General features: G+C 52.1%; 1 protein-coding gene across 6 annotated transcripts in view; it reads left to right on the forward strand.

Annotated features, from left to right (window-relative positions):
- WSCD2 (WSC domain containing 2) overlaps window positions 1-14,575 on the forward strand; it is a 116,899-nt gene extending 102,324 nt beyond the window's left edge. For all 6 annotated transcript variants that reach the window (XM_078060850.1, XM_036116706.2, XM_036116701.2 and 3 more), the window contains 2 exons: window positions 6,125-6,325; window positions 12,518-14,575. In XM_078060850.1, coding sequence (XP_077916976.1) covers window positions 6,125-6,325; window positions 12,518-12,870 — 554 coding nt within the window. In that variant the 3' untranslated portion in view covers window positions 12,871-14,575. The remainder of the gene's footprint in view (window positions 1-6,124; window positions 6,326-12,517) is intronic.
- Window positions 14,576-26,010: the final 11,435 nt, after the last annotated feature.

Genomic DNA, 26,010 nt, shown 5'->3' on the forward strand with positions numbered 1-26,010 from the left:
GCAGCGCCAACTGTATGCCGGGAGCTTCGTGTAGGTTCAGATGGCCACAGACAGACTTCCTTGGCCCACCTACTGGATGCCAAGAGCTCTGCTAGGTGCTCCAGTTTTAGTTAGCTCTGCATAGTAACCCTGGGACATAGGATGTGGTACCATTTCCCAGATGCAAAAACCGAGGCTTGGAGAGAAGAGGTAACTTACTCCAAGTCACACAGATTGTTTTCAACGGGCTGGTGAGGGATTCTACCCTAGGGTATCCCAGTTTCAAAGCCCGCATTCTTATAATTCCCATCACCCAGGCAAGAAGGCCCTGGGGGTTCTTACTGGGGAACTGAAAACCGTGCGTGTAATGCCCATTGGATGTGAGGCCCCCTCCCAGGTCTGGCAGAGGGGAATATCAGGGAAGCAGCTCTGTTTGTGAGAGGTTTTGTCTATATGTGGGGCAGCCCGTGGCTGTGGGTGTTTGTGTCTGCAAACCAGATGAAGACCCCCTTCCCGGCTGTGTGACTTTGAGCAAGTTTCTGCACGTCTCTGATCTTGCGTCATCATGCGCAAATCAGAGATCACAGTATGTACCTGGTGAGGTCATTGTGAAAGGTAACGAGTTGCTACGTGTAATCCGCTTAGCCCAGAGTAAGTGTGCTGTCGATGTAGGCTGGGACTAGTACGGTCTGGGGGCCAGGCACTGGCCAGGCGCAGCTGGTGTTGACATCCCTGAATCCCAGCTCAGGGAGAGCCAGGGGGGCATCCGTCTGAGGGTGAGAAGCAGGAGGGAGGAAGGTCAAGAAGGATGGAAAGGGGCAGGTTGAAGGATGGAGTTAGCAAGGGGTAGGGTCTGCCTTAGAATCCCGACTTTTTGTATGCTGATGAATTTTTAGTTTGGGCTTAAGCCGTCATTTATTGAGCACGTACTATGTTCGAGGCCCCAAGCTGAGGGTTTGTCACTCTTATACCAGGATTTGAACCCAGGCTTGGCTGTCAGCAGTATCTATGCTTTTAAACACTACGTCGTGCTGCCTTTATGGGGGTTGCTGGGAGGAACCCAGGCAGGGTCTGGAATCTCTCTGGCTTGTCCTGGAGAGTGGCAGGGAGAAGCAGACTCAGGAAGCATCCCATGGCTGGCCCACGTCCTAACCTTCCTGGGGCTGAGGCAGGAACCCTATTCATGGAACTCTACAATGTTACAAATATATGGGTCCTTCAGGATCATCAATCCAGGGATGCAAAGTGGTTTCATCTCACGTGTCTGTTCCAGTGAACCCCTGTTTTAGGTTGATGTGTTAAGAAGGATTCTGAGGTTCTCTTGTCTTTCAGAAACGAAGTGCCTTAATCTAGTAGTGATGCCTGTTGAGGGAGTAGAAGGGGGAATGGCGGGCTATGTGCCAGGTATTAGCACCTCTGATCTAACTCAACCTCATAACTTCAGACAAAGGGAAACTGAATCTTAAGAGGGAGTCAGGGGCTTGAATCTTCAGACTGAACTCTGTCACTTATCAGGTATGGGACCTTGGGCAAGATTTCTTTACTTCTCTGAGGTTCAGTTTCCCCATTTATAATATGGGGATGTCAATAGTGAATGCACAGTGGTTTTGAAAAAAAAATATAAGACAATGTGTGTGAAGCTACGGTGTTAAAATAGCATCAGTCCGTCCTGCTAACCCCAAGTCCCTCCCCACATCACCTTTGCAGCTGAGAGATACTTAGCTTAAGGAAGCCCTCAAACCCGGGGGGGTGGAGCATGGGGGCAGGATTTGCCCCCACTGGCTGGCCGATCTGCTGCCCCTTTAGCGCATCGGACTCCAGGTAGGAGGAGGTCTTCATAGTTTGAAAGCATGCTAGCCGTGTGCCGGCGGCTTTCCTCGCCCTGGGACGTCAGTCCCCGCCCCCACCCCGTCCTAGCTCTTCTGCCTGGAAACCTGCTCCCCAAGCCGCAGGTCACATCCCCTCTGCAGTATCTCTGGCAGACCCACGTGTCCTCCTGTCTTATCTTCCTTGTACCCAGCGCCCTCCTTCATCGTGGTCCTTATTATTATGAATACGTCATGTCGCTGTTAATAATACTAAGCATCGTGGGTGTTTATTGAATGTCTGCAATGGGCCCAGCTCTGGGGTGGGTGCTTTATATATTTTGTGATTCGGGCTTGGGCAGGGGTGTGCAAAAGTGGACAGGACTCCCCCAAGAGGAGCGGAGGGAGTCCCAGGCAGAAGCCATGGGGGTAGGCAGAGACGGAGGCAGCAGCAGGAGGAAACAGTGGGATCGGTCAATGTCCCAGTTTGGTGGCATTGGACGGTGGGAGAGGTGAGGGCTGGGAGCGTGATGCAGGAGGGACAGCCAGGACTGGGTAGGCAAGGGCCCTGAATGCACACTCCCCTGGGGTCACAGGCCCGGCAGGGAGTGGGGTATGGAGGGATTTCAGGCCGAGGAGTGGTGTGCTGAGATGGGCATGTGTGAAATACCCCTCTGGCCACAGAGCTTGGATAGGATGTTCAGCTGCAGGGACAGCAGTGGGGGACAAGGGGACAGTGGGAAGGACATTAGGAGCCCATTGATTGGAAGTGAGGGGCCTTGGTGATGGGCCCGGAGGGGGGTGGTTTCTGTAGAATGAGCTGATGATCCAGGGACTCCTGCTGATTGGAGGATTTTTGAGTTTCCTCCCTCGTCCCTGCCACTAACTAGCTCAATAACCCCCACCCCGGCTTGAAACCTCGATTTCATCCTCTGTAACAAGCTTGCATTGGGTGGGTGAGCCCCTGAGCCCTCCTAGGTCTGATGGGCTGCTTGGCACTTTCTCTGCATCCCTCTCTTCTCTCATCCTGGCAACAGCCTGCCCCCCTTAGGGACTGCTGAGTGAAGGAGGGATGGAGGGAGAGCATGAGTGGGTGGGTGGGTGGGTAGATGGATTCTCCCCTCCTGGAATCCAAGTGTCTGTACCACTTGAGTTCTGCCTCCTCTTCCCATTACCCAGAGAGGCTGGTCATCTGCCAAACATGATTTTCTTGATGTCTGTGTCCCTCTGTCCATCTCTCTTTCTTGGTCTTGCTCTGTCTCCTCCTTTTTCCTTCCTTGTGTCTCTCTGATCTTTTTCTTATTTTGTTTCTGTGTCTACTTCTCCCCTTCCTCCTCCCTCTCTCTAGGCCTCCTCTCCCCTCTCTGTCCCCCTCCCCATCTCAGGGACCCCACTGCCCCCGAGTGCAGGCTCCAGCTCTGTGGCCTGAAAGAATGCAGAGGCAGGAGGGGCTGGGATGACTGCCCAGAGTTGGCAGGGCCCTTCTCTGCTCCTGGGGGCCCACAGATGCCGCAGGGTATCCATGAGGCAGGCCCTTGGCCCGGCTGACCCAGGACAAGAATTCCTGAGGACTGCCTCAAAATAGAGCCCATAATCCCTGGAGGACCAGCAGCCTCCCGGGTACCCATGTGCAGAGCCAGGGTGGGGGGCCTTTCCTGCCCTTCTCCACGATGGCTTCCTTAACGGCAAAATGCACAGGCAACTGTCATAATTGGGGGCGGGGGCTGGGAAGGGGGAAAGGAGAATACATAGCTTATTCTCTCTGTGGCCCTAAACCCCCAAGTTCATTTCTCCAAAGCCTTGGACCGTTGCCTGGCTCCTCAATCCCTCTGAGGTCCCGTGGGTGCCCCAGATGAGCTGCTATTGTGGGGAACCCTCAAAGGAATGGGATTGAAATATACCACACTGAGGCAATGGAGGAGCTGGTCCTGCATCAGGGAGAGCGGAGAGGGGGCCTCCTGGTGGTGGAGTTCAGCAATTCCGCTCTGGCCCCCGGCTTGCATCCCTCCTTGCTCCGTAATCACCTAGAGGGCCCTCCCTGGAGGACCATGGAGCAACCCTAGTTTCTCAGGCAAGCGGATCCCACGCGGCTTCTTAAAGGCTCCTTCCCAGACACAGAAATCCTCTCTCTGGGAGGCATTGTGCTAAATGGATTTGTCTCCACCTCCCGGCTTTTCCAGTGCACCTTACAGACTAACTTCTTAGGCGAACCACATCTGGAATCTAGAGCAGGTCTTTTCCGATGTACATAGTCTTTGTATCTTGGTAAACATGGTGCTAGGTTGACTCCATCACGTAACAAGAGAGAAATGGGATCTAGGTCTCACAAAGCAGGAGAGCTGATTTAAACTAGTGCGACCACTCCGCCAGGTTTCTATTTATCTTTCTTCTCTGAAAACTTGTATGTGTTCTTGTGTAATCCCCACGCATGTTTTTCTCTTGCTGTGCTCGTGCTGAAATACATTTTGGCAAAGATAAAATATAATTCTAGATGGGAAGGTCCTTGTCTGCGTCACGAGGCTCTTTACCGATGGCATGCATGACTATGTACCTTGAAATCGGCTCCAGTGCCACCTTGTGGGTCAACATCTGTGTCCCAGGCTCAGCTCTCAGGCTCCCAGACCCCACTCCTCATTGTCCCATGACAATTGGTCCATGGGCCTCAAAGGCTTTGGGTGATTATTTCCTTGTGGGCAGGGGCCAGTGTACTTCCTGCAGCCTCACTTGGCAAGTCCCAGGATGGACTCTGGCTCGGGAAATGACATTCCATTCCTTGTGACCCCGGCGGTGGGGGTGGGGTGGGTGGGGGATGTACCTTTCCTGAAACCCGATCTCCAGGAACAGGAGTAGGTACCATGCTGGCCTCATTTGAATCCACCTTAAAAGCCTCAGAAACCTTTGTACGTGGGGCAAGGGGAGAAAAGGGGAGGTAGGGTGGCTTCTCGGCCCATCATGGCCCCCCAAGACTTGTTCTCATTGAGCTGCCATTGATTGAAGTCGTCCTCTGTGCCTCACTGATTTTCTCAAACAGCTCTGTGAAAGAGAAGCGGCATGGTTCTGTTTTATAGATGAGGAAACAGAGGCCCAAAGAAATAACACGGAGTTGGAAACACAGCCGTTATCTTGAAGGCCTCGTCTGAGAACATTTCTACTTGGCTTTCAAGATGCCATCCAATTGCCTTAGCTCCTGGGAGAGCAGGAGGCCCAAGAACTCAGTCTCAGGTGCCTGGATGGCTTGGGTTTGAATCTCAGCTCTGCATCTTGCTCGCTCTAGAGCTTGGGCAAATTCTTTGATCTCCCTGTGCCTCAGTTTCCTTATCTATAAAATCTCTCCTAGGATCATTGAGAGCATGGAGTTGCCTAACTAATAAAAGGCTCAGACCAGCGTCCAGCACACAGTTAGCGCCAGAGAAACATTCTCCAACAACCCACAACTTTTCTCAGTTCCTCAGCTTTTGAAAGGAAAATCTGATCATGTCCCGCCTTCTTTTGCTTAAATCCTTTTTCAGGGCTGCCTAATCTTTGTGGTCTTAGTACTGAGCTCTCCATCGCAACCACTACAATCCCATCCGGCTTCACACTCCCCTCTTTTCTGCTCTCAGAAGTCATGCAGTGAGACATTTCTTCTGACCCACCCCAGGACCTTCGCATGTGCTGTTCCCAGCACCTTTCCCATCCTCTCTTGGGCTAGTAAATTCCTCCTTCTCCTTCACATGTCAGCTTAAGCCGCTCTCCCTGCAGGAAACCTTTCTGGATGCCGCCTCCCTAGGTCAGTGATCTGGGCTAGGCTGTTGGGGCTGCTCAGCACCCGCCTGCGGGTTGTGCCCATGTCTATTCCGTGAGTCTCTCACCACCTGGGAGCAGCAGCCTTCTAGCGCCTCCTCACACTGATGGCAGAAGCACACAGGAACAAACATGTGATGCACCTTGGGACTGCGATAGACACGTACTTCTGTCCTCCTTCCACTGGCCAGAGCGAGTCATACGGCCATTCCCCGGGGATGGAGATGCCACCCAAAGAGGACTCCCCCAGTGTGTCCCTGTCAGGTGCTTCTTGGGGCACCTGGGCATTAAATTGCTGCCTCCTCTGCAGCTTGCTGGCTCACTGCGTTCGTGGATGTCGTGATCTGCATTATCTGGCTCCCAAAGACAGCAAGACCCATGAATATTTTTGCAGATTTTATTCCCAAACGTCAGCACAGCGCCCGGCACAGAGCAGGTGCTCAGTAACTATGGCAGGAAACGAGCGAAGATGGGAGGATTCCTGAGGTGGCCTGGGGGACTGGGCGGGACTCACGTCCCTGGGCTCACCGCCCTGCCCCCCTCCTTGACGGTGGCAGGGTTCAAAGGCGAGCGGGATCACTGGCGCAGCGGCAGGACCATATGCATCAAGACGCACGAGAGCGGCCAGAAGGAGATCGAGGCCTTCGATGCCGCCATCCTGCTCATCCGCAACCCCTACAAGGCGCTCATGGCGGAGTTCAACCGCAAGTACGGCGGTCACATCGGCTTTGCTGCGCATGCCCACTGGAAGGGCAAAGGTACGGCTGGGGTGGGGGGGGTGCAGCCAGGGCCGTCTGCTGCGAGGGACCCAGAAGGGCTCCCCATGGCCCACCGCCCCCCGAGCAGCACCTGCTGGGAGACGGGTGATGTCAGCCCAGCCGTCAAGGGCCTCGGCTCCAGAGCAAGACTCCCTGGGTTCAAACCCTAGCTCCATCACTACCTCCCTGAACTTAGGCTTGTCCCTTCTATAAAATGGGGGTAACAATGGTGGGGCTCTAAGAATTTTAACCCCTTAAAAACAGTAAACGTGACTCATTATGGAGATGAAGATCCTCATGTAATTGATACGGGATGGATGGAAATGGTTTCAAGAGCCCTTTCCTGGGAGTCAGGAGACAAGAATCCAGCCCATGGTCATGAGGTCACTTAGGAGCCCCTAGAACCACTGCTAACAACTCCGGGTTGTGCGGCTCAGAGATGTTAAGTGACTTGTGCCAGGTCACACAGCTGGGAAGTGACCATGTTGGCCCCCCAGCAGTGAATCTTAATATGATTGGGGTTTGAGATTCACCTCTGGCACTTAGTAGATGACGGCTGTGTGACTGAAGGTCTCACTCCAGAGCCGGTGGCCCACGATAATGGTGAGAGCTTTGAAGTCAGACCCAACCTCTAGCATCTTGAGTATCTTTAACTCCTCTGGCTCTCAAAATCCCATATCCAATATCACCCACATCTCCATCACTGTAAGGAGAGTCTTTAAAACCCATAATTAACCCTGTTTTAGAGACGGGACAAGCTAAGTTCAGGGAGGTGAAGAGGCTTTTCCAGGAGGTAGTGGACCTGGGGTTTGACCCCAGACAGTTTTGCTCCTGAGCCCAAGCCCTTAACCACTGTGATAATGGATGGGACAATATGTCGATGGAACAATGGGATCACTCAGTCTAGGACGGGCTCCGTAAATGTGAGCTCCCTCCACCTTAGCCTCCAGGAATCAGGCTGCTCCAGCCTCAGCCTTGAGGAGTGCTTTCTACTTCACCCCTCCTAAAGCTGCTCTAAAGCTCCCCCCCCGCAAAGAGGTCCTGCGCTTGGCAGCATGGTGTTAATGCGGCAATCCAGCGGTTAATGACGTCATTCCTTAAAACCCTTGCACCTGTCTGGCCAACTGTGCCCTGGGTTCCCAGTTCAGTCAAGGGGGTCCTCTGACCCTCCCCTTGCTTCACTCCCCATCTCCGAGGGTGGAAGCTTAGACAGGTGGTGACATTTGTTCTATTGTTCCACAAATAAATCAAAAACCTCTTCTGGGAACAGTTGAAAATGAACACTCCTCAGGGCCAGGCTGAGAAGTCTGCAGGTGCACTTGGCAGAGGCCTGGCCTGAGCAGAGACCTTCCCTGCCCAGCTGGAAAGGACCTGGGGGACCAAGCCCAAGGGTCGTCAGCCCAGCCGCACGGCAGCCACACATCCCTGGAGGAGTGTGGGCAAATCCCAGGGCCCCGACCATACCAGGACCATTGCTGGAGTGGAATCTGGGCATCTGTATTTTTTTTTTTAAAGCTCCCTGCTGCTTCTAGAGTGCAGGTAGGACCAAAAACCACTGATTGATCCTCTATTGATTAACAGGGAAACTGAGGCCCAGAGAGAGGCGGGGACCTGCCAAGGTCATTCAGGACCTTAGGGGAGGGAGTAGAATCCAGCTCTCTGCCTCCCAGGCATCCTGCTGCCCCCAGGGATAAGGGAGGGGCCTCATTTGGGAAGCTCTGAGCACTTAGCATTCATTAGGTCATTTAAACCTAATGCCCAGAGGAGGTAAGAAAGGCTGTCCATCCAGGTGGCATTCCATTGCACAGGTGAGAAAACCATCCCAGGAAGGGAGCAATCACATGGCTAAGCCTTCCCCACCCCAGGCTTGACTGAACTGGGATTCAATCCCAGGCATCTGCTCCTAGGCCGTCTCTTAACCTGGGGGTGACTTTGTGATGAGTTCGCAGCTTCTGACTGGCTTGGCACCTGGTCTCAAGTTCAGGCAGTTCTAATCTTCAGGGCAACTGGGAGCTTTCAAACCGCAGATTAGGGAGGAGTCAGGACAGGTGGAACCACGGGGCTGCAGGGCAAGGGAGAGCGGAGGTTCCAGCACGCACATCTGCTGGCGGGGGCCTGGGGTCCCCCACAGTAGTTGGGGATGGGGAGCCTTCTTCCTGCATCCCCTCCCAGGCTGACCCAGGTCTTCAGGGCTCCGGGAGCCTTCCCCAAAGAACCCATTTCTTTCTTTGCGCTCTGCTTTCCCATCTGGTCCCTGTAGGCACTGGAGTCGGAGACCCTGGCTTTAGGGTACCCGCACCAGCCGCAGCAGTAGCCCTGGGAAACTGGTTAGAAATGCAGATTCTCTGGCCCCACCCCAACTTGCTGAGTCAGAAACTCTGGGAGGGGGCCTGGCAAGCTGTGTTTTCCCAATCCCTCCAGATGTTTCTGACGCACCCTCCAATTTAAGAACCACCACTTTAAACCTTTGCTGCTCAGAGTGGGGTCTCTGCAGCAGAGCCTTGACCCCACCCGGAAGACGTCTTAGAAAAGCCTGAGCCCTCAGGCTCCATGAATGGGAATCTGCATTTGAACAAGATCTCTATCCCCACCCCCAGAAGCTTCCCGTGCACTTGAAGGTTTGAGCATCACTGCTTTAGTATGTGAGGGTCCCCCCCCCAAGAATAGAGTTCCCCCAACTGCTGAGCACATCCACCCCACCCTGCCGGTGCCCCCTTCCCACGTAGAGCTGGGGAAAGGCCCTGGCAACCCTCCTGCCCCCCCCCCATTTTTGGTTCCATAATGTTAATTTTACAATCTCCCTGGAGTGGGTCCAAAGCAAAGTTTTATGTGATATGATTACACAAGGTGAATTGTCCTGGATCTGTTTAATGAAACAGACTGTGTTTAATGATTCTGCGGGGAATTAAGCGCAGTTAGGCTATTCATCAGGCCCCGGTTCCTCCAGACAAGAGGAGGGAGCGCAGAGGGGCCGGCGGGACCCTGCTAGGTGCTCCGGGTGACAGTTTGGCGGCACCGTGACCCGGGGCTCAGCGTGCCTTCGTGACCCACGGTGAAGGGGATCCTGTACTCATCAGGGCTTTTGTTTTTAATTTTCTTCTTTCCGATGAAGTAGTTCAGGAGCCCCCAGGGAGGAATCCGGGGGGTAGGCAAACAGCTGTTGCTGAAGCAGCCTGGGGCGCTCGAGTGTTGTTGGCGGGAAGCTCTGACCCAGCTGATGGGACAGGAGGGGGTGCATCTTGGTGACGCCAGGGCACCCACATCAACAGTCCTCGTGACGGCAGTCGGCATTGAGGGAGGACCTCCTGGTTCCCAGGCCCGCGGTCCTTGGCCCTGTGCTTCCATTCCATCTGTACATGCAGGATGCAGGTCTTAGCACAGTTGTTTTGCGGATGGGTAAACTGAGCCGCAAGGAGACCGACTGAGGTCCCCACACTGTCACAGCTAACGTAGAGAGGAAGAGGGTTGTGAATGCTGCCAGTCTGCCTCCAAAGTGGGCTGTGCACAGACCCCGAGTCTTAGATGACACCTGAAGGAGCTGATCCGAACAGGAGCTCTGGAAGGGCTTGTAGGAGGGCGGGAGCCAGGCTCAGTCTGGATAAACAGGGTTCGAATCCTGTCTCGGGCAACCAAGGTATGGCCTGGAGCAGCCTCCTTTTCTCCCCCCCCCCCCAACCTCCCCGTGTATAAAATGGGGCTAGTAATCCCCACTCTCCAGGCTTCTTGGGAGCAGAAAACGTAAAGTGACAGACACACAGCAGGTGCTCAGGCCCCATAGGCTCCCATCCCAGGGCGATCTGCCATCGGCAAGGGGGCCGTGCCATCTCCAGCCCATCTGCACCCAAGGCTGGGGCCACCCTCTGCAGGACCCCAACCACCATGCAGACAGGTCCTCCCTCTTCCTTGAGGACCACTGTGCAGCCCCCCTCCAGCAAATACTTGAGATGGTTGGTCAAAAGTGGCCAAGCCTAGAAATCCGACCTGCGTGCTCCTGGGCAATAGAGTCCCGCCTTCATCCACCTGGGCCTCTGCCATAAGAGTGCTCAACCAGCAGGGATGCGGCAGGGGACTCAGGAGGGGGCAGATTCTAAAAAAAAAAAAAAAGAGAAAAAAAATTACAACAGATTATGTACATGCTCTATGTTTTTCTAATCACTCAGATACATCTGGTCTTAACCCATTACAACAGTGTGGGCCCAATTAGCCAGATACCTTGTAAATCAACTATCGTAAAGATAAAAGATATCCTTGTCCCCAGTGTCCGTGTTTCCCTAGCAGCAGTGGTGTTCCACAGGGGTGCGGGGGGAGAAGGAGCCTCACCACAGGGTCTGATGTGTTTTGCAAAGAAATAGGAGCCCTTTATCATGTCATAGTTGGGCGGTGGGGAATTCCAATTTAGTTCAACAGCCATTTATTGAGCCCCTGCTGGGGGTAAGGCAGGGGGAGGAAGTGGGGCTGAGGCTGCTGGTGCCTGGGAAAGATCAGGACCTGACCTCAGACAGGCCTGGTCTGGATGGTGCTGCCTGGCTGTGTGCCCTTGGGCCAGTCACTTCCCCTCTCTGAGCCTCCCATTTCCTCACTGGTGATACAAGTCAACAGTAGCCCTTTCCTTTCCGGGTAGTCTTTAGGATTAAATGAGATCGTAGGTACCCATCACCCAGCAAAGGAGGAGGATTGAGTTACTAAGAACGAACTGGGCTCCCCCAGCCTCGCTTGGGAGACTCACAAGACCCTCGTTCAATAAGCAGATCCCTCTGGAGGGTGCAGGGTGGTGTTGCCACTGTGAGAAGCAGTGGGTCTGGCTTCAGGGTTTCGGAGCACCTGCCCTGTGACTGTCCAGTGGGGCTCAGGATCCCCTTCTCCCTTCCCGACGTCCTCCGTGACACCCCCCCACCCCCGCAGTTACCTGGCTTCTCGTTCTGCCCCTTTCAGCAGCTCCAGGGCTGGCTGGTGGCTCTTTGAGGTTCTCTCTGGGGCTCCCCAAGCAATCACCCACATTCTGTTGTAGCCTGCCTTCAAGTCAGACCATCCTAACACACCTTCCCCAGGCTGGTGGCAGTCCCCCCTGCCAGATTACCACAGCAAGGTAATAAACTGCAAAAGAAAAAAAACAACAAAAAAACCCAAACCGTAATAAAAAAAAGTAGAACAGTAAGGCAAGGATGACAGTATAGATAATCCGACTTAAACTATACCCCAGCCCAGGCTATTGGAGAGACAGACAACATGTGGGGGGTGTGGAGGGGGCAGTGAAGCCCAGAGACTGCACCCGCCTGAGCCTGGGGAGTCCAGGAAGACGATGTCCCATCTCAGAACAGAATAATGGCAGGAAGAGTAATAGGCAACATTTACTGAGCACCTACTGGGTGCGGGGCGCCATGCTAAAACCCTCATATGCTTTTTTGTTTGTTTCTGGGCAAGTCCCTTTTATTTATTTTTGTTTTTTTTTAAATGCAAGTTAGTTACCACATAGTGTATTATTAATTTCGGGGTAGAATTTAGGGAGTCATCAGTTGCATATAACACCCAGTACTCATTACATCAAGTGCCCTCCTTAATGCCCTTCACTCAGTGACCTCATTCCCCCCATCCAAACCTCATATGCTTTTATCCACTTCTCTATACAAAGGTCCTATTAGCACCCTGAGAGTAGATACCATTACTAAACAGGATAGCTAGGACTACACAGCATAACTTGATAGTTAAAAGCCCAGACTTCAAAACCAGGCTGTTTGGTTTCAAATCCTGGCTCTGCCAATTAGTAGCTGTGTACCTTGAGCAAGTTACTTGACCTCTCTGTGCCTCACTTCTCTCTTAAACGAAGGCTGATAACCTGTCTCACAGGGTTGTCGTGAGGCATTTACTAGTTATACTAGTGATACTAGTACGAGTTACTAGTGATACTAATACAAATGTATATAAAAATAGAGTAACACGCATTTATGGAGAAGGCTGGGCCGGGCCTGCGGTAAGCACCCAGCAGGGGGTTACTGTTCTCCCCAAAGAGAAGGAAAGGCTGAGAACGTTCTAGGCGGCAAGCGACAGCATGGAGGTGGGAGGGACCAGGCCAGTCTGGGGATCTGAAGGAGCGAAGGGTGTCGCTGTAACTAACTTGATCACGGCCACCGCCGTCTGACCCTGATCCTTTGAGCCCCTCCTCTCTCTGACTGGGCCCCGCCTCTTCTCCCCCAGAGTGGCCGGAGTTCGTGAGGAACTACGCCCCGTGGTGGGCCACTCACACGCTGGACTGGCTCAAGTTCGGCAAGAAGGTGCTGGTGGTGCACTTCGAGGACCTGAAGCAGGAGCTCTTCGTCCAGCTAGGCCGCATGGTCAGCCTGCTGGGCGTGGCCGTCAGGGAGGACCGGCTGCTGTGCGTGGAGGGCCAGAAGGACGGCAACTTCAAGCGCTCAGGGCTGCGCAAGCTCGAGTACGACCCCTACACGGCCGACATGCACAAGGTCATCTCTGCCTACATCAAGATGGTGGACGCGGCCCTCAAGGGGAGGAACCTCACGGGCGTCCCCGATGACTACTACCCCAGATGATGCGTCGGGTGGGGGGAGCCGGGAGTCCCCACCCAGCCGGGGGGTCTCGAGACGCCCTGGGGACCCCCCACCCGCCTGTCCTCTCTGGTTTGGGGACAATCCCAATGGCTGCTGGTGGCCCTCAGTGAGTTTCCTGCATGACAAAGGAAGCTCAAGGCAAGAGACCATCTGGGCACTCCCCACCCTACTCCCAGCCCCCCTTGGAGGTGGAGGGGGCCGCCGGTTTGGGGGCGCTCCAGCCACATGGACCCTTTCCTGTCTCCTGTGCGCCTGACCCCACCCCCTTGGGGGTCCCACCTGTGGGAGGGAGGGCTCACGGTGTCCCCGAGACGTGGGTGCCCCATTGCAGAAGACAAGGATCTTGATTCGAGCGCTAAAGGGACTGTTGAAGGAGAAAGTGGTCCTGGATGCTCTTCCCTTCTGGGCTGAGCACTCACGGCCTCCCCTTTTCTCCTCCACCCCCGGCGAAGCAGGGGCACATCATGGACCCAGGCCCCTTCTGCTGGAAGAAGGGTCTCTGACATGCCCGGTGGGCTACGGAGGCCGTGGTGCTCCCAGGAGGTGAACGGGTGCCCCAACGTGGGCCCCAGCTCCTGAGAAACAATTTGGTTGCCGGACCACCTCAAGGGCCAGAATGCTGCCCTTTTCTTCCCCCCCGCTGCAGCCAGGAGGGGACCTTGGCATCTTTGATCCCGCTTCCAGGGTTCCTCAGGCGCCAGCAGTTAACCCCAGGATGGCCACACACCACATGCAGAACCTTGAGTAAGACTGACGGCCCCAGGGGCATCTCTCCACGGTGGGGCCCACTTATCCTACACTGCCCTCTGACCCTTACCAGGGGGTCCTTTACTATCCAGGTTAGAGAGCCAGGAGTGCCCCAAAATCAGGTGGGACCTTGACTCACAGAGACCCCCACTACCTTCCCAGACTTCCCCTTGGTCATAGTCCCATGGGGCCAGCTTCCTGGAGATGGTTCTTTAAGGAAGAGGATGGTTCTTCCATTTCCATAGAAACACTCTTCCCTTGGTGGTAAGACATCAAACCAAAGGATTCTCAAGGACCTGGGTTGCTAGTCATCGGTCTTAGAAAGCACTAATTCAGGATCCCATCTTTCCCCCCTGCACCACCTCGGATTACCAGTGGTTTCACCTCCAGCCCACAGCTGCGCCTTCCCCTACCACGTAGATGCAAAAGCCATAGGTCCCAGATCTTTGCTATTCTGTCTGGAGCAACCCCCCAGTCAGCCCCTCTGAAGGCTTGGGGTGCAGGCAAATGCTCGTTCCCAAATACCCGAGAGACTGGAGAAGGCGAGTGCAAAGAGATATATTTTTTTAAGAGGAATATAACGAATACATTCTGCTCCTTGGCACCTGGCCATGCAAAGAGAAGAAGGGCTTAGGGATTGGGCCTGTGGTTCTTCTCCCTGACCCCCTCATCTGTGGGATTTAGCCCCCCCCCCAGGGCCCAGCCAGGGGGCCCTGAATGTATTTTGTACCATGTTTCTGGCCCCCAGCTAATTTCTAGTCTTTCAAGAAGCAGTAGAGGGCGTGGCCTCCCCTCCCACGTGGATGTCCGTGCTCTCTGGGAGACCCCGGGTCCAAGACCTGGGCCCACTCTGCGGGTGGTCACCTCGGGCCACAAACCTCTGTCTGAAGATTCCTCAGGTCAACACCATCATTAAAAGCGAGTTTTGTTGATTATTCTACCACAGGGTAGAGTGTTGTATAAGGCGAGTTCACAAACGGGCTTTTCTCTTTTTTTGATGTAAGACAATTGTTCTGGGGCTGGTGGTTGCTTCTGTGCCTGGGAAGTAAGGGGGGGGTTGTGTGTGTGTGTAAAATTGTGGTCACCTGCCCTTCTGGGTCTCGAGACTGTCCCCCATGTTGACGCAGTGACCGCCCCATTTCTAAGCTGTGAGTGCAGGCTCCCATGTGTGGACTTGAGCGCGTGTAGAGGGGGGAACGGGCCAGAGTGTGGGAGCCCCGGGCCAGAGAAGGGGCCTGTTGTGGAGGGGTGTTTCCTGCCTCCGCCCTTTGTCCTCGGTAAGTGTGCGTGTGTGCGGGGCGGGGGGGGGGGGGGGGAGGGCTGCGTAGGTATGGAAGAGGGGATCTAGGAGGGGTGTCCTGTGTGTGTGAGCGAGTGTGCGGTGCTGTGCACTTGTGTGTGCGGAGAAAAACCAGTGAAGGCACAAGGGAGAAGAAGCAAAGCCTTCTGGGAGGAACGAGGGTTTATATACTGCCTTGTGGACAGAAACGGGGAGGGAGGTGGTAAGCAGAGCTGGGGAGGCAGAGACTTCTCCCCAGCAGGGGGGAGAGCTCTGGAGGAGTGGGGGAGGCAGCCTACCTGGCCCCAGCCCTGGGTTCTCTGAAGTAGGAAGGGGGAGGGAAGAGCTCAGAAAGGGCGGGGGGGGAGGGGGGGGGAGAAGAGTGTGAGGTTGCTCCAGGACTAAGGGAAGGGTCTTTCTCTTCTGAGTCTTGGTGTTGGCTTCAGAAATTCTCTGAGGACTCACCAGCCCCAGGCTGAATGCTCCAACCCAGGCTGACCTGGTCACAGACTGAGCCCCAATCCTACAGTCTTGATCTTGTTGGACAGCTGAGCCCTAGTTCTGAACACCTACTGATCCATGATCCTGTCTCATACTGATGCCCGATTCCAGCACCACATCGAACCTTGGCCCTACCCATACTGAGTCCCGACCCAGGTCATTGGTGACACTCCAAACGAGGTCATGGGCTAAATCCTGACCTGCCCCCAAACCAGTGCTGATGGTGTGTCTGGACTGAGCCTGAATCTGCCACAACTCTGATTCTGGTTGGAGACTGAGCCTCAGTCCTGGCCCTGGAGGAGTCTTTACCTTGGTCCCTCTGGGCCCTCATCCAACCTCAGATCGAGCCTTGACTCTGGTCCCAAATGGAGCCCTGAAGCCCTATGCCAATTTCTTTGACCTTTTCTACGATCTCTCCCTCCCTGACCAGAAGGGAGGGAAGCCAGGGATCATCCAGACCCACGCTTTGCTGGACGCTCCTCCCCAGATCTCACAGATCCTGTACCGTGTCCTCCTCTCCACCACAGAGCACACTGCAGGGCAGGGGGGTGGCGAGATGGACAGTTTAGCAGCCTCTTCTCTAGCCAGTCTCTGCCCGTCTTCACCGCAACTTCAGCAACCCTCTCAATACAAATCTGTACTTCAGACCCAGAAGGGCCCAGGGGCTCATTCCTTCCACAGATATTTACTGGGCATCCACTGTGTGCCTGGCCCTGCTCTAGCTTCTAGAGACTTAAAGAGGAACAGAACAGACAAAAATCCCCGTTCCTGCACAGCTTACGTTTTACCAAGTACCGACCAGATACCTGTAAGTGGCAGAAAGCTTTTGAGGATGGGATGGCGGGGCGAGAAGGCAAAGGCCCTAGGTGGGTCCCAGCCAAACCCCGGGGGTTACTGACGACCCTAACGCATGGGAGCAACGCACACCAGTGCCTGAGACTGGCCGGAACTGGCCCAAGCCCCACAGAGGTCACAGCAGAACCGGGCCTTCTCCAGAAAGTGCTTCCATGCACACACACACACGCGCGCCCTTGCATCTGTGGAGGGGAGAGAGCTGGGGATTCCAGGGGTTGCCTGGTGCGGGGGGGGGGGGGGGGGGTGGTGCGCAGAGTGGATGCAGGGGTGGTGTAGAGGGGATGCAGGGGTGGGGTGGCGCAGAGGGGATGCAGGGGTGGGGTGGCGCAGAGGGGATGCAGGGGTGGTGTAGAGGGGATGCAGGGGTGGGGTGGCGCAGAGGGGATGCAGGGGTGGGGGGGTGCAGAGGGAATACGGGGAGCATGTCCCACAAGGACCCAGCTCCTCCCAGAGGCCCAGACCCCTTCTCTCTCTCATTGGTTTCTCTCCATTTTTCTCCACATGCCTCCTGGGCTCCATTTCCCTCTTTCTGCTTTTATTTCTTCCAGTTGTTCATTAAGCCTCTTCTGTCTTGTTCTCAACCCCCCCATCCTTCTCTCTTCCTTGATTTCTGCTCTGTGCCAGCACCTCTCCATCTCTTGATCTCTGTCTCCCTGTCTCTTGCTCGCCCCCCAGCCCGGTTGTCCTCTCCTGTCTCATCATCTTCCCGGAGAGTGGGGGCGACTCTGCAGGAGGCAGACACAGTGAGACAAATGCTACCCAGGCCGGTAACCAAGGAAGTGGTTTCCTTAGCAACAGAACTGCAGGACGGGCTCCACTGCCCCGTCCCTTAGCTGTTACAGTAAGTACTGAGAGGGGGAAGGGGGCGCCAGGCCAGGAGTCCCCGGAAAGACACCGCTGTCGGGACCCTGGGAGGGGACAGTGGTCAGTGCCTGGCACTCTGGGGACACTCCAACATAGGAGGGGTGGGGGAAGCACAGAGAGGCATGCAGAGGAATCCACAGGACCGGGGGACAGGCTGGATGTGGTGAGCGGGGCCACCAAGGTTGTGCCCAGGCAGCTCCTGGGTGGAGGTCCCATGACAGATGGAGAACGTGGGGCCTGAGGAGCAGGTGAGGGTGGGAGAAAAAGATGGCAAGCTGATACAGCTCCCTGGCCCCAAGCCTTCACCATCTAGTTGGGCTGAGACCGGGAGAGGGAAGGTGGAGACAGGCACAGAAATACCTCCTGCAATTCTCCCTGTAAGAGAAGGTCAGTAATTTGCTCACATGACACAGAAATTGGTGGCAACACTTGGATTCGAACCTGGGCACGATCCAGAGCCCATCCACCAGAAGGTGGAAGACGGAGAGGGTAGACTATGGAGAGGCAGAGAGAGAGACACAGGCAGAGAGACAGAGGAACAGAGAAGAGATTTAAATCACTGATTTGCCACTTTTTCCCCATCAGGAAAACAAAAATATGTTCCATTTTTGAGAATTGAGGAAGGGGAGGGAGTAGACCACAGTGCCCAGCAGCATGATCGCTGTTGCAGTTATAAATAACAGTCCCCAAAGAAAACACCTGTCAAGATGCATTCCCTTCCTGGGAGAGAAATTGTGTCCCCGGTCCAGGTTGATATTTCAGTGACTCAGTGGGGGGTGGGAGGGGGGTGACAGGGGCGAAGGGCAGAAAGTTGATCAATGTAACACGGAAACCTCGCTCGGCTTTTCCCAAAATGCAATAAAACGTGCAGGCGAGGAAAGCTATAAATCCAGATGATAATATCTGTCCTCGCAAAAGCAACATGTTTATTTATCATGTTTGTGCGTTTACCATTTCCCCTCAAATTTACAGTCTGCAATCTGCCGGCGTGCAGGGGGAGAAACATGGAAATGAGAACTGGCAGAACATCGAGGAGGAAGAAATGATAAAATATTTATCCCCCCACTCCACCCCCTCCCCCCGCCCCGGCTGCCTTAAATCCAATTTCCAACAAAGGTGGGGATTGATCGGAGCAGGGCCTCGCATCTCTGCTTCGGGCCTCTGACGGCTAATTGGAATGAACAGTCCTTATGGAATGGAATGCGGGGTAACGAGAGGATTTTTGTGTATTCTGGAGTCATTTGCTCCACAATTATGGGGAACGAACAGTCAACCAGAAGTGAGAGGGTCCATCTCAGTGGGGACCAGATTCCTGTGTGTCCTAAATGGGGGGGGGAGGGGTACCAGGAAGGGGAAGGCAACCTTGGGGCCAAATTCTGTGACCTGAGTTAGCACCCAACGTGTAATCAGTTACCTGGGCTTTGGAAGCTCAGAATGTCCACCAGGCCTTAGGTCAGACTTTCTGAGTCAGATTTTCCCAAAGATGGGAGCTCCGGGGGGGAGGGGGGGGAGGGCGGGGTGAGGCAAAGGTGCGCTTATGGTGGTCTTACTGATGACCACTGGCCCCACTCTGGGCATCACCACAGCCGAAGCCTACAAAGGATCGTTGCTATCATCCACGCATCCCGGAGCTTTTCATGCATTGGGATCTCTGTACACCTCGAACTAGCTCAGTACCTGGCACGTAGTAAGTGCTAAGAAAATGTGTGTGGGGCTGAGTAAGCGAATTAAGGAATACTAAAGGATACTCAGAGAAAAGCCACAAGTCATCCGCCAAAGCAGACTTGAGTTGTTATCCCCTTAGCTGCCCTGAATCTTATCTGCAGTAATACTGAATTAATTACTGACCCCCTGCTTGAATCCCCAAAGCCGATGGCTCAGCCCAGCCCACTCCTACTGGCTCTTGAGAAACAAGTGTGCACATCTTTTCTCAAATTCGTGTTCAGTGATGTCGCGCTGGTAGCTTGAAATTGGCTGTGGTGAGGGTATTTATACCATGGAAATTGGCGACTGCTACAAATCAGGCAGAGTTGTCTTTCTGGGGGGTGGGGACAGCCCGTTGTTAAGTATTTACCAGCACACCACTGCTCACAGCACACAGACACACACTGTGTTAATGCTTGTCCTTTATTCGTACTGTCCCCTCTTCCGGGAAAGCCTTTATCTGGTTAATATCTTCGCCTCCTTAGGACTTGGCTCAGGCACTTCCTCCTCCAGGCAGCCTCCCCGGACTACGAAGACCAAATTCAGCTCTTCCTCTAATCTTGATCACAGCTTTAGACATGGCCATTGTTGTGATCACTTGAGTAATTTGGGATCGATCTCTATCTCTACCTCGCTCTTCTCACCAGGGCATGAGCTCTATTAGGGCAGAAACCATGTCTTTACCTCTGAATTTCCATGGACCCCAACACAAACTAGGTAATAAGCAAATATTGAGCCAATGAAAGAATGAAAGATCCCATTTAACACTATCCCCCAACCTCAGTGCCCACAAACTTTGCAAGGAATGGGTAGAAGGATCCACCTGCCCAGACAATGGCCGATAAGGGAAATGAGAAACTCCTCATGAGAGTAACTAATATTTATTGAGGACAAATTATATGCTGGAGTGCTAATTATATATCTACTAAGGTAGGAGCTTCACATGCATAATGTACTGAATCACCAATGCTCTCTGGGAGGCAGAGACTCAGTATCCCCATTTTACCATCAAGGAATGGAGGCTCGGGGAAGGTAAATAATTTGCCCAAAGTCCCACAGCTGGGAAATGATGGAACTGGACTTTGAACTCGGGCAGTCTAGCTTCAGAGTCCATAAATTTAACCATTACCCTGCATCCTAGGAGGAGAAATGAGCCCCAAGCCGAGAAGGAAGGCAAGGCAATGGAGAGAAGACAGGCTGTAGCACAAGAGGTGAGAGAGGAAAATAAGCCATGGGAAGGGTTGGCCTTTCTGGGGCTGAGGACCCTCGGGGTGGGGCGGGGAAGCAGGCAGGGAGGTGGTGTGCCAGACGTCGCTGGGTTCTAAGCAGCGAGGCTGATTTATAGATCCCCATGGCAACTGCTAAGCAATAATCTCTTACTCCACAGCTCAGTGATTCTCTAGAAATTCTTTCCTCCTCCCTTCACTGTCACTCCCCCCAGCCCACGGAGGCAAGGTGACAGCTTCTTCCCCAGGAGAAACTGTGCTGGAGAAGATGAGCCAAGGCCCTTTTATTAGGACAGTGGAGAAGGGACATTGGAGTAGGGGGCAGAAGAAAAGAGAAAGAGGGGCTTAAGACCCCAAAGGTCCAATCATCAGACTGGGAAGGGACTGCAGAAGGCGGTTTTCAGACCACCATAAAAATCTCATGCAAACCATGCATTACCTCCCTAGAAGAATGTGAGCACGCACCTATTCCCACGCACTCAGAGTTTTGTGTAGTTTCAGGGACTGTGTAGATCCCTTGGGACCTAAAGTAGGAAATTAAATCATCTAATCTAGTGGTTTCCAAATTAGGGCAACGGAATCCTATCTTTAATCAAAACCAAATCTGATGTCTCTAATAGCGGGGTTCTCATCAGGGGCGATCTTGCACCCCAGGGGATATTTAACAATGTCTGGAGATATTTTGGGTTGTCACAACTGGGGGAGGGAGAGGTGCTACTGGCATGTACTGGGTAAAGTCTGGGGATGCCACTCAATATCCCAGAAAGCACGAGCAGCTCCTGCCACGACACAAGGATCTGCCCAAAAAGGTTAGTAGCGCCAAGGTTGACAAACCCTGGTGTAATATCAAAAAAAGGGAGCTATTCATTCATTCGTTCATTCATTCGTTCGTTTGTTCATTCATTCAGTAAAGCGGGTGAGGAGTGGGGGTACAGAGCTCCTCTGGCATTAGACAAACCTAACTCACACTTGGACTCAGCTGTGTGACCTGGGGCTAGCTGCTCAACATCTCTGAGCTTTAGTATCTTCATCTCTAAAACGGAGGTTATCGTGAACTATAACCACGGGGCTTGCTGTACTGGGCACAGGACCATATGTATAGGGGAAGCAAAGAACAAGGGTATTGTACTCTTTATTGTCAGGATGTTATTAATGGTGGTGTGGAAGATTTCACAAATGAGGGATTCAATTTGTAATAACTCAGAGAAGCATCTCTCCCTGGCTAGCCTGAGGGACCAAGGACTGCTAGGGACTGAATGGGTCCTCCCAAAATGCATCATCCTCATCTCCAGTGTGATGGTATCAGGATGTGGAGCCTTTGGATGGAATCAGGATTAGATTAAGTCACGATGGTATTCATGCCCTTATAAAAGGAGGAAAAGACACAAGACTGAGGTCGCTCTACCCCTCTCCCTCCCTCCACTATGTGAGGACCCAGCAAGAAGGCAGGAAGAGTGTCCTTCCCAGCCTCCAGACCATGAGAAATAAAGGTCTTGTTTAAGCCCCTCAGTCTGTGATGTTCTGTTACAGCAACCTCCATGAACGTGATGAAGCCGAGAGGTGTCTTGTCAGACCGAAAACCTACCATAACAGCATGGTCACGGGACTGTTTCCCCCTGTGTAGCTTATAAACTAGCCCCAAAGTAGATGAACGTCTCTCATCAATGTCAAATGGGACACTTGTCACAAGGACTGCCTTGAAGACGACAGACAACCCCCTTGTGGGCATGTCTGGTCTGGCAGTTTATAGAAAACTCTGCCTTATAATTGTATACCTACACTTCCTACATTCACCAGTTAGAACCCCAACATCCATCTTTGGGATGATTCTTGATTTAAGAAATCCATGTTGCTTGCCTTTGCTTGGGGGGTGGGTGGTGTCTCCTGAAAGCAGAGCCTGGGCCAAGGATTTGTGCACAGGCCATTTAATCAAGAGGCAACTCCTGGGAGCAAGAAAGATGAGACAAGAAGAAAAGGCCGATGTTTGGTATCTTATGAAGGTCTCAGCTGGAGGCCACGGCAGGGAAGGGAAGCGGCTATCCCACCAGGACCTCCTGAAGAGTTAACAGAATGCCTCCCAAACCATGCACTGAATGGAGCTGGGAGCATCTGCCCATCAGCTCTCCACCTTCACTGGTCAGGGGTCGTCAGTGGGGGTTCAAACTCCCTTGTATGGGCCCACATGAGATGCAGCAGGAGTTCATGGCACTGGAGAGGCCCAGGACCAAAAGTAAGGTGTGTGGTGCATGCTTGAGGCAAGACGGGAACAAGGACGTGAAGGGAGGCCCCCCCCCAACAGAACTGTCCACACCAGCCACGACTGAAAGCCGAAGTGAGCAAACAAGGGTGTGGCACCATGGACATACGATTCCCTTTCTGGGCTCATGTCTCACCCCCGCTGAGGATGAAACTCTTGGAGTCTCTGTGTTCCCTTCTGTAAGGTAGGAATAATGGTACCGCTCTCACAGAGCTGCTGGGAGGAGGGGCTGAGCTTACGTTTTTTTTAAAGCATACAGTAGGTGCTCAAGAAACAGGAGCAGTCCCCTTACTGCCAGAGCAGGAGCCCTGATCCGAAAGCCGTTTTTCTCCGCTCTGCAATCTGCCTCACTTTCAGGAGCCTGTCTGACATGATTTATGCCACAGAATGAATTCCTAGGAAGCAAAATTGGGTGCCTCTGAGGGACTCTGTGACAAAGGGTGAAATGGAGGGCAGGTTGGCAGGGGAGGGAGGGAAGGAGGGAGTCGCTAGGAGGCTCTTTGGGGATTAATGCCACAATAATGGCCTTCACGGAGGAGCTCCTTTGATACATCCCCAGTCCCTATCTGCAGCTCACTTCTGGAGCAGGTTCCAGCTGACATCGGCTCAGTGAGAACACACGAAAATCTTCCTTTTTCCATTCTTCCAAGTAAAAAATCATGAGACCAGCTTTGGTAGAAGGTCTCAAATTCGAATGCCTGGGGGAGCCAGTCGAGTACCATAAATGAGTTAAGTATACAGTAAGTCCACATACTGAACACAAAGGAATATTCCCCTTCTCCATAAAGAAATATACTCTCCCCTTTTATTTTCTTGAAACATAGGGCTCTCATATCCCTAATTTTTGCACTTTTACTAGAGACCTGTCCAGAGAACTCATTCTCTACTCTAAGAAAAATACACCAGTGTGGTATTACATAACTGCCAAGTTGGCATTGGTGGGGGCTGGGGGGAGGCAATGGGGGGCTGGGAACTGATGAAGTGGGAATTCTAGATCCCACTGGCATCACAAAAAATCATGGAGTAGGCCACTCAAAGAATCAGACTCTTCACTGAAACAACCATTAACTTGCAAAGACTGACAAAAAATCAACTCTGAACAAAGTCAAAGCTTTGAAATCTAATCCAAGACTTCCAACAACCAGGGCGTGCTTAATGAAGAAAACAATTTAAGGACTGGATTTCTGCATTTTAAGGAAGTGACAGGACTCAGATCTCTGACTGACCATGGAGATAACAGAGCGGACACTTCAGTGACCACACATGACAAGGAATACCATCTTTGCAGGGTGGGGGCAGACCGGGATGGTTGGAAAAGTCCCTAAACAGACAGTTGCAGCCCCCAACCATCAAAAAGTGCAAACCTTGGGGAAGGGGGTGGGGGGAAAATCTGATTTCCAGAGTTACCACATTATAATACTCAAAATGCTGTCCACAAAAAATTACAAGGCATGCAAAGAAACAGGAAAGTATGCCCCATCACCCATCAATTCATTCATTTGCTTATTCACGAAATTATTGGCTCACAATCTACTCATCACCACCCCCTTACTCACTCACCAGTGAGTTCTATTTATCCAACACACTCAACAAATATATCCAGCCCTCCCTCAGATCTAGGCTATCCTACAAGGACTGAACCACAGAGTGGCATTTTCAGGGACTCCTCCTTCATTTCAAATCCATTCATTCTGCCCTCCCTCATCATGGAACTAAACTTTGCTTCAGAAAGACCACTGCAAAACCAGTGTGCTGAACTGGGCAATCCCCCAAGGATTCAATCATCCCTGGATTGAGAAGACTAAGGGCATATGCAGGACTTGGAATCACACACACCAACCCACTGGGGGAACAAGGCCCAAAGAGGAGAAAGGCTTTGTCCAAAGGCAAAGGTATTTCACACCTACTTTCCCTGATGTCAAAGCTATGAATCAGAGAGGTTTCACCCACCATGTGCCCTTTCTCTGTATGTTGATGGGTTGAATGAACTGAGGTCATTGTTTCCTGACGGGAGGCTGACAGGAGCCTGACCTGGGAGATACCATACCCACTTCCTCGCCTCAGTTGGCTTTTCTGGAAAGCCAGCCACCCCATCCTTCTCTTGCCTCCTAGGGCTGTGCAAAGTGTTTAATAAACATGCCTTTAAAGCAAGCTAATGTTAAAGAGCAATGTTCAAGTGCTAATTATTATTATCATAGGCCACTTTCCACCTCATTAAATGCATGGGTTTGGTAATTGTTAGCTAATTCCTGAGGAGAAACCAGAAGCCCCTCAGGTGTTAGGGCTGCATCTTTCTCCAGCAATTCATCCAATTTCTAAACCATAGGATGGCAGGCTGGTTGGTCTCAGAACCCAGATGAGGACTCCTGCTGAAAGTTTATAGGCTGTGCCTTTACCTTTGCAGGTTCAAGTCCCAGCCCTGCCACTTACTTCCCTGATGTGTGGCATTAGGAATGTTGCTTCATGTCTTTGAGCATCTGCTATCTAGTCTAGAAAAGGAGACAAATATATGCTGAGTATCTGACCCATTGAAGCGATTTAATTATTGTTGTCAATATTAATATTTCTTTTACCATGAGCTCAGTGTTTTCTTTTGCTTTTTGGTCAGCTTTATTGAAACATATTTTATATATGACAAAATTTGCCAATTTCAGGTATGAGTTGACGAATTTTAATACTCATGATATAATCATAGGACTACCATTACTATAATGCTATAGAACATAACCATTTCTTCAAAAAGTTCTTTCATGCCCTTCGCAGTTAATTCCCTCCTTCCACTGTGCTCTCCCCCTTGGCCCCTGGCAACCACTGGTTTGCTTTCTATCCTTATAATTTTCCAGAATTTCATATAAATGGAATCGTACAAGTCTCTCTTCTTTCAGCTAACAATGCTTTTGTGATTTATCCAAATTGTTGCATGATCAGTATCAGTAGTTTGTTCCTTTCCATTGCTGAGTAGTATTCCATTGTATGGACATACCACATCTTTTTTTTTTTTTTTTTAACCAATTCACCAACTGATAGCAGTTTGGCTTCTTTCCAGTTTGGGGTTATTATCAGTAAAGTTGGCATACAAGTCTTTGTGCTGACATAAGTTTTCATTTTCTTGAGTAAATGCCTAAGAGTGGAACTGCTGCTGGGTCACAAATATGTTTAACTGTATAAAAACAAAAACAAAAAAACTGCCAAACTGTTTTCCAGAAAGGCCAGCCCATTTTGTATTTCTACCAGCAGTGTATGAGAGTTCAATTGCTCACATTCTCACCAACCCTTGGTATTGCCTGTCTTTTTGTTTTTAGATATTCTAGTACATGTGAGTGGCATCTCACTGTGGTTTGAATTTTCATCTCTAATGGTGAATGGTGTTGCACATCTTTTCATGTACTTACTAGCTCTATATTTTCTTTGAAGTGTTTATTCAAATACTGTGCCCTTTTTTTGCTACAGGACCTCTTCCTCATAAGGCCATTATTTTCAAGAGCAGGAGACAGAGCTGACTTGCCTAACACATAGAAACAGACACCAACAGTTAGACAAAATGAGGAGACAGAGGTATAAGTCCCAAATGAAAGAACAGGACAAAAATCACAGCAATAGAGCTAAATCAAACAGAGATAATCAATATGCCTGATAGAGAATATAAAGTAATGGTCCTAAAGATATTCACTGGACTTAAGAGTGGAGGA

Source organism: Halichoerus grypus, chromosome 13 (assembly GCF_964656455.1).
Source record: "Halichoerus grypus chromosome 13, mHalGry1.hap1.1, whole genome shotgun sequence".
NCBI lineage: Eukaryota > Metazoa > Chordata > Mammalia > Carnivora > Phocidae > Halichoerus > Halichoerus grypus.